Source organism: Camelus bactrianus, chromosome 5 (assembly GCF_048773025.1).
Source record: "Camelus bactrianus isolate YW-2024 breed Bactrian camel chromosome 5, ASM4877302v1, whole genome shotgun sequence".
NCBI lineage: Eukaryota > Metazoa > Chordata > Mammalia > Artiodactyla > Camelidae > Camelus > Camelus bactrianus.
The window spans coordinates 105,027,111-105,039,286 of record NC_133543.1 but is presented as its reverse complement, the minus strand read 5'-3'; the positions used below and the strand labels follow the sequence as shown (position 1 = coordinate 105,039,286).

At 53.0% G+C, this 12,176-nt stretch overlaps 1 protein-coding gene across 8 annotated transcripts in view; it reads right to left on the bottom strand.

Annotated features, from left to right (window-relative positions):
- Positions 1–12,176, bottom strand: part of FARP2 (FERM, ARH/RhoGEF and pleckstrin domain protein 2) — an 81,732-nt gene that overhangs the window by 66,911 nt on the left and 2,645 nt on the right. For 6 of the 8 annotated variants that reach the window (XM_074364738.1, XM_074364742.1, XM_074364740.1 and 3 more), the window contains exon 2: positions 1,211–1,427. In XM_074364738.1, the coding sequence (XP_074220839.1) occupies positions 1,211–1,402 (192 nt within the window). In that variant the 5' untranslated portion in view covers positions 1,403–1,427. Of the gene's footprint in view, positions 1–1,210; positions 1,429–5,772; positions 5,783–12,176 lie in introns of those variants that run through there. The other 2 variants (XM_074364739.1, XM_074364745.1) reach the window with 2 other exon arrangements.

Sequence of the window (12,176 nt, the reverse complement as noted above, 5' to 3'; positions counted from 1 at the left end):
AGGGGTGATGGGGGAAGTTGGACAGACAGGTCCTGCCAGTTCCAAGTACTGCTGCCCTGATGAAACAGCACTCATTCAACTCCTCCTCAAGTAAGGCCTTAAAGGAAGCACTCAGGGCTCCTTGAGTTCAGACACTAAGAATCAGGCCCTGGGTAGTGCTATCAAACACTCACGCAAGAGGGGCCGGTGCACCCTGGGCTCCAAGCAAGGGGGCACCTCCACTCCCCCATCTCCCAGCAGCCTCTCGCTCCCTGCCCTCCCTCCTCTGCGCCCTCTCGCATGTGACGACTCCTCCTTCAGGAACTGCCAGAACCTCACGGAAGTTTCCTCTGAGGCTCCTCACTGCCCAGCCCCCTGCCCGGCCCACTGCTCAATCATCTTCTTGTTTTCTGTGTAGCATCCTGCCTTCTCCACAGGCATCCCCAAGCACAAATGAACCTCCTGCTCAAGTTTAAGTTCATTCTCTTGTCTTTACTTTTGTGACTTTAAGGGCAGGAAAAAGCTTCTAAAGGCATTAAACTAATATAAAAATATTAGAAAAAATATATTTATGCATTACTTGTGAAAATAAGTAATTTTTAAAAAGAACATTTGAATGCCATTTAGAAAACCAGGAAAAGTGTTTCCTAATATTTGCTATATTCAACTACTTTTGCCAACCTTATCAGAGCAACCTATTATTAGGGAATCTTCAAAATAAAAATTTTATTACTGCTGACCTAGAAAAACAAGTTCTGTGCTAGCACTGTGCAAATCTCCTTCGTGCCAGGCTCTCCACGAGGGGAGCTCAGTTCTCACCCCAGCCATCCCAAGCAGGGGACAGGAGTCACCCCCACATTCAGATGAGGACGTGGACACGAGGGGCTAAGGGACAGCCCTGGCCCAGGAAGGGTGGCTCAGCGAGCAGGACCTGGGCGGCGACAGCCCGGCTCCAGCCCACGCTCTGCAGCCCGCAGCCGACCTCTCGAAGCAGAAGAATGTGAGGACCATTTTATCCCAGAATTTGAATGGAAAGACAGGAGAACACCACTCCTCACACTGAAGGGAGAAACGCAGACTCACTGTTCTCAAGGGCTTGATTGTGTTACTAAAGCCACTCCTGGTCAACCTGGTAAACAGGCACCATCTAACCAGCAAGATGGAATTTCACACATAACACTTGACTTCCAGAAAACGTCAGGAGTCATGCCTCCAGAACGCATGCTCTCACCTCGACGTCAAACACCTCCATGGTGTCGTCCAGCAGCTGCACCCGGATGTGCAACCTGGCCGGGGTCCGCACCGCCGCCGCCAACGTGGGGGTCTGCCCGGGCTCGAGGGTGCTGATGCCCGCGGGGATCTGGGCACCCAAGCGTGTCCCTGGGGTCTGCAGGGCCCTGTACGTCCCTTCGGTCTCCCCCATTCTTCACCAGCGGAGTGAGGGTACACTGAAACAAACAAGAAACCCAAACCACCACCACCAGTTACTGAGATGTTAAAAGAAAGTAAGAACATTACAGAGACATGGGAATTCTCCATGCTTTTTTGCAGTTCTATGGGTCTTAAATTATGTCAAAACACAGATTTAAATGGTATTACCTTCCACGCATACGTGGGTTGGTGAGCCTAGAACACTAACAAGCACCACCCCCAGAACAGTGTTTCCCGGACGCCCTGCAGGCACCAGGCAGCACGTGAACCCGGTTAACCCACAAAGCCTTATGAACGAGCCACTTCACCACTACTCACCAGGGAGGGAGAGGCCGGCAGATGGCCTGGGGTTCCCCGGCCCACCTTCCCTCCACCAGCCAGACACTCATGTGCTGACCACATGTCCTAAGTGCCAGGCAGCGGCTCTCAGCAGAGCTCCTCGGGCACACAGCACAAGCTGCACGGTCAGGGCCCTCCTCTGCTGACTCGGGGGGACGTGCCAAGGAAAGCAGACAGACAGCCAGGTTTGTCCTGGCCAGCTATGCCCTCCTCGGGTGTTCGGGTTGCGTCTCACAGGCCAGAGTGGGTGCCACCAGGGCTCCGGGAGGTGATTTCAGACCTGGCACCGATGGCCACCAACGCCAGCCTGGCAAGTGTCATGAAGGGCACAGACCTGGTGTCAGGTCTTCCCTGCATGCACCGTGCCCCAGTCTCACCCTCACAATAACCTTGTTGCCATCACAGCCACCGCCACCGAACAGATGATGACACCGAGGGTCTGAGAGGGTCAAGGAGCCGGCCTGGGGAGACGCTCGTGCCCTTTTCAGCCTTTGCTGGGCCAGCGGAAAGGTCTCCAGGTTTCAGCTACTAAGTTGAACAGAGCCAATCGCTTCATCGTTTTTAACAAAGAAAGAGCAGGCTACGTATCACCCAGAATCTACTAACACTGTTTGCTTTTAATTATACTTGTTAACACAGTTACCTTCTATTTACGGCAAATTCCCTTCTTAAATGTTTATTTACACATGAAAGTCAATTTAAAGAAAAATACTTAGCAGCGAAACACAGCGTGGCAGAAACAAATGCCACGTGTTTAACCAGGAAAGCACACAGCGGCTGTGAAGCTCGAAAAGCTTCTCAGTGACCTGCTGCCAAGCAACGCCCACCGCACACTTCCACCCTGCTCAGCAGAGGCCTTCCCCACCGCGCGGGTAAGGACTTCCACGCATGTCTGACTTAACAAACAAGCCAACGGGAGACGAAGTGGAAGCCCCTGGGAAAGGGGAAACGTGAGCAGCATGAGGATGACGACGGCATCACGTGGCCAAGTCTGCTCCCTCCCAGCTCCTGCCGCTCAACAGCTGGCCCCACGCTGGCTGGCACTCGGGTCGCCTCGCGCACGCTGGCACACAGGGGGCACACGCTGGACACACGCTCGCAGTCACTGACCACCCTCAGAACCCTCTCTCCGGGCTGCACGCCCCCGGGAGCAGGAGTCAAATTCTCACTCTAAGTGTCTGCTAAGCGTTTACTGCGTCACCGTCCCAGGCATCCAGGAGCCTGGGCTACGCCACCGCACACGGCACCACGCAGACCATGGAGACCAAGGTCACGGACAGACCACGATTCAGGGGCCCTGTCTTCACGCTGCTTGCTGCCAGGAGATACGTGAGGCTCTGAGGACCACAGACACGAGCCTTTTCATTTTAATTTCATAAACGTGACCAGTTCATGCAAAAGTGAGGGGTGTGAACAAAGGCAACCCCCACCCTCAAGGCGACTCATTGTGAAGACAGGAGGAAGGAGCTCTGGCCAGCTCGCAGCACCTCCCCGACCTTCTTCTCAAACAGGTCACGGGTGGCCCCTCTGGGCACCGCCGAGACCCCCCCCTTTCAAGTGAAGCTACGCGTCTCAAGACACACACACAACCGAGACCTACTTCCGAAGCCGCTTCTGCTGTTTACTCCACTGTGTGACTGTCATGTATATTTTTCACAGTAATTTTAGATGGACAAAATTTCTTCAGGTTCTTTCTCTTCTACTTATTGTAAGAAAGTTACGTTTAAACACACACTTCTTTAAAAAACACGAGTGAGACTAACCTACGGTGTCCAAGGGCACATTCGGGTGCGAAGGTGTGAGAAGAACACATAAGGGGTTCTCCCTGCAAGAGCTGGGGCCGCGGTCCCTGGGGGGGTGCGCAGTCCTTGGCGCGGGGCAGTGGTCCCCGGGGGGGTGCCCAGGGCAGGGGTCTCGGGTGGCTGGCACAGTTCCGCCGCAGACTGGACAGTGTCCACCTTATCATTCATTAATCTGTACATTAGATTCATGGGGTTTTTCTATATCTGTATTTATTTTATAATAAAAATATAAAACAGCATACTTCTAATTGAATGTTGTTTCATCTCTCTTAAGAAGAAGAGACACGTTAGACAAACGGAAAAAACAGTCCTCTTGGCTCGAGGGATCCTAAACTGTGGCTCGTGAGGGGTCTGCACACCTGAGCAGCAGACTCACCTCCACTTGCTTTTCCCTGATCTGAAGTAAGACATCAGCACGTCTGAGGCTGAGACTCGACCACAAGACACCCTCATCCCAGAGGTTCCACCGAGGAAGACAAGTTCACCGAAGAGCAACGAGCCCACGAGACGGCCTCCTGCTGCTGTTCCAGAGACAGCCTGTCTGCTGTTACCCGCAGCAGCGCGGCACAACCACCCGTCTAGTACTCACTCAGCTTTAAGTTTAAGAAAGTCTAGAAAGGAAGGAATTTAACAGAAGAGGGACATGCAGCCCCAGTGCTGTGACTTAGTGAATCTTGGTTTCAAAGTCGGCGGACGGTCTACTGATCGATTCTGGAACGAGCAGCATAGTCGAACGCTTCCTGCAGAAACGCGAGGTCAGGCGCTCACCAGCCACGGGCCAGCCTCCTCCTCCCGGAAGAACAAGAGGGAAAACGTGTGCTGACCCTGCTTTACGAAATTACATCCTAAAAGAAGTTACTTTGTTTTGCTTCGTGTGCTTATAGATAAACATTAAAAAGGGGAGAACGTGCAAACTACACTAGAAACACAGCATGGCCGCTCTCGGCCCGCAACAGGCTCCGTGTCCCGCAGCCCCGCAGCTCGAGATGTCAGATGCCAGCCACTGCTCACTCCTCTGCTGCTCAGACTGTTCCAGAGACCCAGAAGGAATCGGCGGGGTCGAGACCCTGGGACCTGCACAGGACCCTGGTTTGTTCTCCCTTCTTTCTTCCATGTGAATGAAATGTTCTGCAGTCTTCACTCCTGAAGATACTTCTGGTGGCTGGATCCGATCCCCACCACGGACGCTCGGTGCTCCGCACCTCAGACGCCTCCTGTGCACATATTCGCATTTAGTAAAAAATGCAAAACTACTTTGTGACATACTTTCTACCTTGAAGCTGGAAAAATTTGGCTCAAAAGTCTGCCAAGGCTTTGACGACGATATGCCGATGCAGGTTAGTAGTGGAGGCACCCCCGGGCTGTGTTGGGAACCAGGAGGCTGTGCGTGTCGGAGGTGGAGGGGCAGAGGGGAAATTTCTGAAACACCCACTCAATTTCGCTGTGAACTTAAAACTGCTCTAAAAAATAAAGTCTATTTAAAAAAAAAAAAAAAAGAAATGGTTTGCCACAGAACATACAGCTCAGAAGTGACAGAGCCCAGATTTGGCCCCCAGGCCACCTCCCCTGAAAAATCAGCACATGGCTCCGGGGACAAGCACGGTCTGCATGGTCCACCGTCAAGGAAGCTGGCTAAAATTTCCGTCGTGTGAAAAACAAAAAGCAAACAAACAAAAACAAAACCCAACCAGCTCCCTTGACATATTCTGGGCGCCTCTTTCGGGAGGATCAAAACACACACCTGTGCACTGGCAGCCTGAGGAAGTAGACGGAACACGGCACTCACCAGGCCCTTTCTCTGCGGATGGCGGTCAAGCGGAATTCTCACTAGTGGTGCCTTGCCTGGGCCGCATCACTCGCTGCAGCGCAGCAGGAGATGGGCCCTTTGCGTCCCTTTCTAATAAGCATAACTGACTTTTCAGACTAAGCAACTCAGCCATTCAGTCAACGTAAGGAATCGGAGAAAAAAATGCCAAACTTGTGCTGCCAGGCAAGCCCTCAAAGCTCCGAGGAGAAAGGGCGCCGGATTAGGGGCCCCGGGGCCTCTGCACACCCGGGGACTGCCCTGCCCGCCTGACCACACCTCCCCCAGGACGCTGCTCTGCCGTCTGCTGGAGGCCCATGTGGCCAGAGCATCAAGAAAGGAAGTTTGGCACCGGAAACCTGGGGAGAAGGCCCTGCAGGTTTCACCTGCACACGCTGCCTCACCTGTGCGACCCCCCGAGGCCCGTGACACCCCACATCCTGGGCAATGCCGTCCCTCAAACACCAGGGAGGGGCGGTCGTCCACCTCGAGTCCTGGTGTGGGGAGGGCAGCTCACACAAACAGAAAGGTGTCCACCACGCTGTGATTAGGAAAAAGGCCAAACAAATGAAAAGGCAGGCACAGTGGGAAAGGAGGAAGGACGCAGCGGAAGCCTGGGGGCAGGGGGGTGTGTGTAAATCCAACCCCACTCTGCCCTTAGCCAATGCTCACCCCACCACTCCCAGCCCCAGCTTTTATTCCGGAAAATGCCCTGCGATGGGTGGAGGTGGTGGTTAATCAGATCCTTTTCAATACTAACGATTCTGTGATAAAAGACAGCTCAATGTGAAAACAAAACGGTACGTGATGTGTTCTAGATTCCAAATAATTTATAGAACCTAGTAGCAAAAATTAAATAAACTTCATAAAATCACCTAACCCCATCCCCCCACCTCACCTTCACCACAAGGAGGAAGATCGCCCTCAGACAAACAGGCCCCCAGACTATGTGGGCAGAGTCCAGAGAGAGGATGTCAGACACGAGTGACGTCTGCAAACCTGCAGTCTTACTTTTACTCCCTAGGCTTTTAGAAGAAGTGCCTGAACACTGAGCAGATTTCACCACTATAGACCTTCTACCATCAGGTACTCTGACTTTACGATAAGCAAAATTCTATTAACCGAAAAATAAAGTTTTAAGAGCTGAAATGAACGTGGATAACTGACTCTCAATGTTTTGGGCGTGAAGCTGCTCAATTTACCACTGAGTCTTCCCAGGCAGAAGCAGGGAGCTCTCCACCTGCTTCTTCGGTGTGAAAGGGAGTGAAAGCCAGGTGCAGAGCAGGTGCGCAGCACGCACACTTGGGTTAAAAGGGTGAACAAAGCGGGGAGGGGTGCAGCTCAGCGGGAGAGCACATGCTCAGCCTGCACGAGGTCCTGGTTCGATCCCCAGCACCTCACCCAAAAATACATAAATAACTAACCTTAATTACCCCCCCAAAAGGACGAACATAAACATGTCTGTGCATGTATCTGAACGACAATGGCTGGACAAACCAAAACCAAACAGCTTCAGCGGTGAGGGGGTGGAGGGGAATCTGCTTCTCGGAGTACCCGTCCATTGACGGGGGAACCTGTCAGTGTTCTCACATGACTAGAAAGCAAAATTAAACCCAACAAAATGAGACAAATGATCCTAGGTGTACACTGACATGGCGCTAAGCCACGAAGAGCATTATTCCAAGTGACTGGAAGTCCAGGAACGTCAGCAGAGCCCAGCACTAGTGACACACGCGAGGGCTAGACCACGAGGAGACGGGATCCGGCACACCCCACAGGAGGAATGACCTCAGCTCTTCTTCAATGAACGGCAAGAAAAAAAAAAGGCAGAGAAGAGTACAAACTGTTAAAACATGCTGTCTGCCAAATGCTATCTGCAGACCTCGTTTGACTCCTGAGTCAAGCATTTACGGAGCAGCCATGGAAATCTGAATCCTAAGTGGCCATCTGAGGACATTAAAAAGTACTGTTAATTTTCTGTGTTTCAGTGGTAAGCGTGCAACGAAGGGAAACAGGCCCCATCTCTTAGAGATGTTCCCTAAAAGTATTGATGTATAAAGTGGACAAACGTCTAGGATTTACTTTAAAATAGTCCAGTGAGGTGGGGGTCAGCAGAGGGGACTAACAGACCCAAACAAGATGGACCTATGGCCCGTGTGTTGACTCTGGAAGAAGGCATGGGATACACTGTTTTCTCTACTTTTGTAAATGTTTGCAGTTTTCTGTCGGTTAGAAAAGAAAAGACAACAGATCTAGCAACAGCTTCCAGCGCAGGAGGACGCGAGGAGCCCTGGGTGGCACACGGCTGAGAGCGAGTGTGTGCGCAGCCCCTCACTGGGACGCGCCGGCCCGTCCCTCGCGCTCCCCGGGAGCCACGGCCGGAGAGGGAGGCCTGTGCCGAGGGCCAGACAGCACCCAGGGGACTGGCTCCCAGGCCAACGCGACACAAGGCAGATCTTCAAGAGTGAAAAAACCAAGAAAGCGCCTTTAAAACCTGCACACCGAGCGCTGCACAACCTCGCTCTTCGCTCCGTCCCCTCCGCTTCATTCCAGTCACGGAGTTTCCAGCTCCAGAATCTCCACGTGCTGCTGCTTCGCATCTGTGATTTTCCTGCGAGGACTCTACTTTCTACCTTTCCTGTTGTTTCCAGAGAACCCTTACTTCTCGGGACGTGTTAGTAATAGTGCTTTAAAGTGCGTTTTTGTTTTTCACTGCAGCCTTAACAACGCACCACAAAGTCAGCACCTGAAACTGTCCCTCATCATCTCAGCCTCTGTGGGCTGGAGTCTGGGGTCAGTGTGGATGCGCAGAGTCCTCGGCCCGGTACGCCCAGGTCCACATCATGGTGTCAGCGGTCTGGGGTCTTATCTGGATGCTCGGGGGAGAATCACCCACTGCTCACTCAGATCGGCCTGGATACAGGACCGAAGCCACCGTTCTCACTGCTGGTCATGCCCAGCTTCTAAAGGCCACTTGCACTCCTTGGCTGATGGCTTCCAGGCTGGCGTGCTGACTCCCTCCTATGCTTCCAGTCCCCTGCCTTCCTCTTCTGCAGCCCTCAGGTGAGCAGACGAGACCCACCAGGACAGACCAGCACCCTTCATCACCTCTGAAAATGCTTCAGCATGTAACGTCACCTATGCCCAGAAGTGTCACCAGGGGTGGAGGTCACAGGGCTAAACTTACCTGACCCAGTACCAGCACTGTCTCAGCTTTGCCCGTCTTTTCTCCTGTGAGGGGCACCCTCCTGGCTGTGCATATGCCAGGTAATTCTGGATTGTGTTCTGGACATTTTTAATATGGTGTCATGCCCTCCGGGCCTTGTTTTAATCCACGGAGAACGTGGTATTCCCACTTTAGCGGTGGCACTGGCCTGGCTGGGCTTGGGCTGCAGGCTGTGGTCTCAGTGTCAGGGCCACCTTCAGAGGCTCCGTCTCACCTGCGCACCATCACCCAGCAGCCAGCCTGGTGCCCGGGCTGTGGCCTACTCCCAAGGTGAGTCCCAAGGTGTCTGGCAAGCTGCTCAGAGTCAGCCCACATGTGCATGGCTCAGCGCTGTGCCCAGAAGTCCATCAGCAATTCCAGAAGTCACTTTCCCAAGCTCTGCCACCCACCGTCTCCCTGGTGCACTTCTCAGTCCTCCAGCCAGAAACCTGGGGCTCGTCACCCTGCCCTGCTGTGCACTTTCTGGGATGGCACCCTTGCCTGGGACCAGACTGCAGGAGGAGAGAGAGATACAAGTCACAGCGGTGCCCCACTCCTCAGAGGATTCAGTGTCTGCAGGTTTCCGCAGGGTGGACGGACAACAGGGAGAGAAGGAGGAACTGTGGCTCCTCCCACTGTCTCTCCTGGAGCCCAGACTGGGGGGCTCTCCATGCTTGCAGCTGGAACCCAGCTCCAGGTTTCGGATAGCCTGAAACCCGCTGGGGGAGGGGGGATGCTGGAGGAAGAGCAAACTCGTGCTTGTGCGACCAAATCCTGGTCTTTGTCTGCCTGTCACCATCTACCTGTCAGAGTCCTTTAAAGCCACAGGCGGCGGGAGAGACAGGGCGGAGTGCGCTCGTTCTTTCTTCCCGCAAACAGAACCTGACGTCCCCGCGGTTAAACCATGTTTACAGTGGTAATCCTCGGGAGAGGCAAGGAGCTGATTCCTTCTTCCCCGTGGTTTGGGTTTTTCAAAGCGCCCGCAATGGTGAGTAACGTGACGGCTCTCCGGCAGACTCCCGGCCCAGGAGGCGTGACCAGCAGGGTCACCCGCAGCGCAGCGCAGCGCACCTCCAAAGACAGAGCGAGAGCTGCTGGGTCTCCCCCGGGAGCTGCGCTTGCCCTGCCTTCCAGGACAGTTCAGGCAAAGTGAAAACCAGCACTTTTAAACACTCCCTGGAATTGACTTCTTGTTCAGATACTAAGACTTGCTCCCCTAGCATTCATCTTATTAACTACTGCAGAGGCAACTGGGATTTGAGTGATGTAGGAGAGAAAGAGTTAATCAAGCCTAGTAATTTAAACAATCTGTTAAACTGCCCAGTGTCACTTCCCCTTCCCAAACGCATGCCGCCAGCCGCTGGAAGAGGCACCGCACGCCCTCAGCCACGTGTCTCCACGGCATCATCTGGCACCAGTGGCGGGCCAGGAGCTGCCCTGAGAAGTGGACTGACTGAGGCTACTCTGGGCCCCTCCCTTGCACCCGCCCCTCCTAAGGTCCAAAGAAAGGCCCTCAGCAGAGTATGCCTATGATCCCCGCCCTGTGTAAAATTCACAAAGAATATTCGGACCGCCATCAGCCGACACTGCGTCTCTTTCTACCGCAAGTCTCTGCCCCCCTGACGGCAGGTGGCTGGGGAGAGGGTCTAGCTTCCACACGAACTGGAGCCGCGCTGAGTCTGGGTTCAGTGGGATAGGCTTTAAGTTGTCTGCAGTCACTTCTGCATGCACTGAGGTCACACCGGCCATCTCAGTGCGGGTGTGGTTCCAGGAACACAGCTCTCACCCCTGCACCTGTGCGCCAGGGGCTGAGGAGCAAAGACGCACGGTCGGGGGCCCGCAGCAACGCATGCAGGGCCGGTGGCGCCAGCCGAGGCGTGGGCAGGATGCAAGGCGTGACACGCGGGGAGCCGTCACCGTCAGGGTGTTGAAATGTAAGCAGAGTTCGGAGCTCAGTAGTGAAAACTGCACTTCTTGCTCGTCAGGAAGACAACGAACCACGTAGCCGTGTCATTACAAACACACTACTCTTTTTTTCAAACTTTTCTGAACGGAATTGGGCAAAACAGAATTCATCAGAGCTCTTGCTTTTCCAGGACACAAGCGGTAGCTGTGCTGAAAACAACAGATGTGAAACCATATTTTATGTATCCTGGGTATCAACAGTAAAGCTCAGTTGATTAACTGAGTTCTTTCTGTTCTCGGCCACACGAAGAGGCAGTTAAAAAGTGCACAGCCAAGTAAGAGCCTTACAGAGGTGTGTCAGGTGCTTAACAGACACGCTGTTTTTCTGGATTTAGTAATGTCTGTATTGTTGGTCAGCTTTTTCAAATCTGTAACTTACTTTTCCTCATTCTAAATAAACATTTACATTCCAAATTAATTTTTATTAGTAACACAGTGTCTCAGGCCCATAAAACTTGCCTGAGATGAAATCTGATTAGTTCAAACATTCATTGAGCACCTGCTTCTACCAAGCAGTGTAAGTCCTTAAGGGTACAAGGGCAGCTAAGAGGGAGAGAACCCCTCCCAGAACAGCGGGGGAGATAGGCTGTTAGAAGGGAGTGAAGTGAGGGAGCGGACAGGACCCAGGGGGGGAGAGCGGGAGGGGGAGGCGGCGTGGCCTACAGCAGGTCCTGGCGCAGCCGCAGCCTCTGCGGCCGTGGCCAGGCGCCACGCCCTCACCCACAGCTCGCCTCGTCCCTGCACAGGTCCACAGATGTGCAAGTGGCCTCAGCCCCACCCTGATTTCACGGCATGCTGCCTTCTCTCAGGTCGAAGGGACCCTGCGTGGCAAGTGAGCGAGGATTGAGAAGGAGACACAATTACGATAGCGGCCGTCACCAGCCCCACTGCAGGAACAGGGAGAGAAAGGATGGGGCAGCACCAAGGAAAGGGTGCCGCCAGCCCAATCCAGGAGGTTCTCTAGGCATAAAGTCAGAGCTAGGCCTTGCAGAGGGCAGGAGCCAGCTGGACAAAGGACCGTGTGCATGCAGGTGTGGGCCTGCTGCGTGTGGAGGAGAGGCTGGGACCCACAGGGTGCCCACAGGGCTGGCTGCGAGAGATCTCGAAGGCCAGCCTAAGAGGCCTGATGGTCTCCTACCTCGATCCATTCTGCAACTGGGATGCCATAATGAGGACAAGCTGGAGAAATGGGGTGAATAGATTCATCACTGCATCCTACAGCAGCACAGCGTCTTTCTGCTTTTGAATTTCAAAATGACTGTAAACTAAAACACCAGCTTAAGCACAATATACAATAGCCAAGACATGTAAGCAACCTAAATGTCCACTGACAGATGACTGGATAAAGAAGTTGTGGTGTACTTATACGATGGAATACTACTCTGCCATAAAAAAGAATGAAATAATGCCATTTGCAGCAACATGGATGGACCTGGAGATTGTCATTCTAAGTGAAGTAAGCGAGAAAGAGAAAGAAAAATACTGTATCACTCATATGTGGAATCTAAAAAGAAAAAAAGGACACTATGAATTCATTTACAAAACAAAAATAGACTCTCAGTAAACAAATCTTATGGTTACCTGGGAAAGGGGGTGGGGGGATAAATCTGGGAGTTTAATATTTACAAATGTTATCCACTATATATAAAAA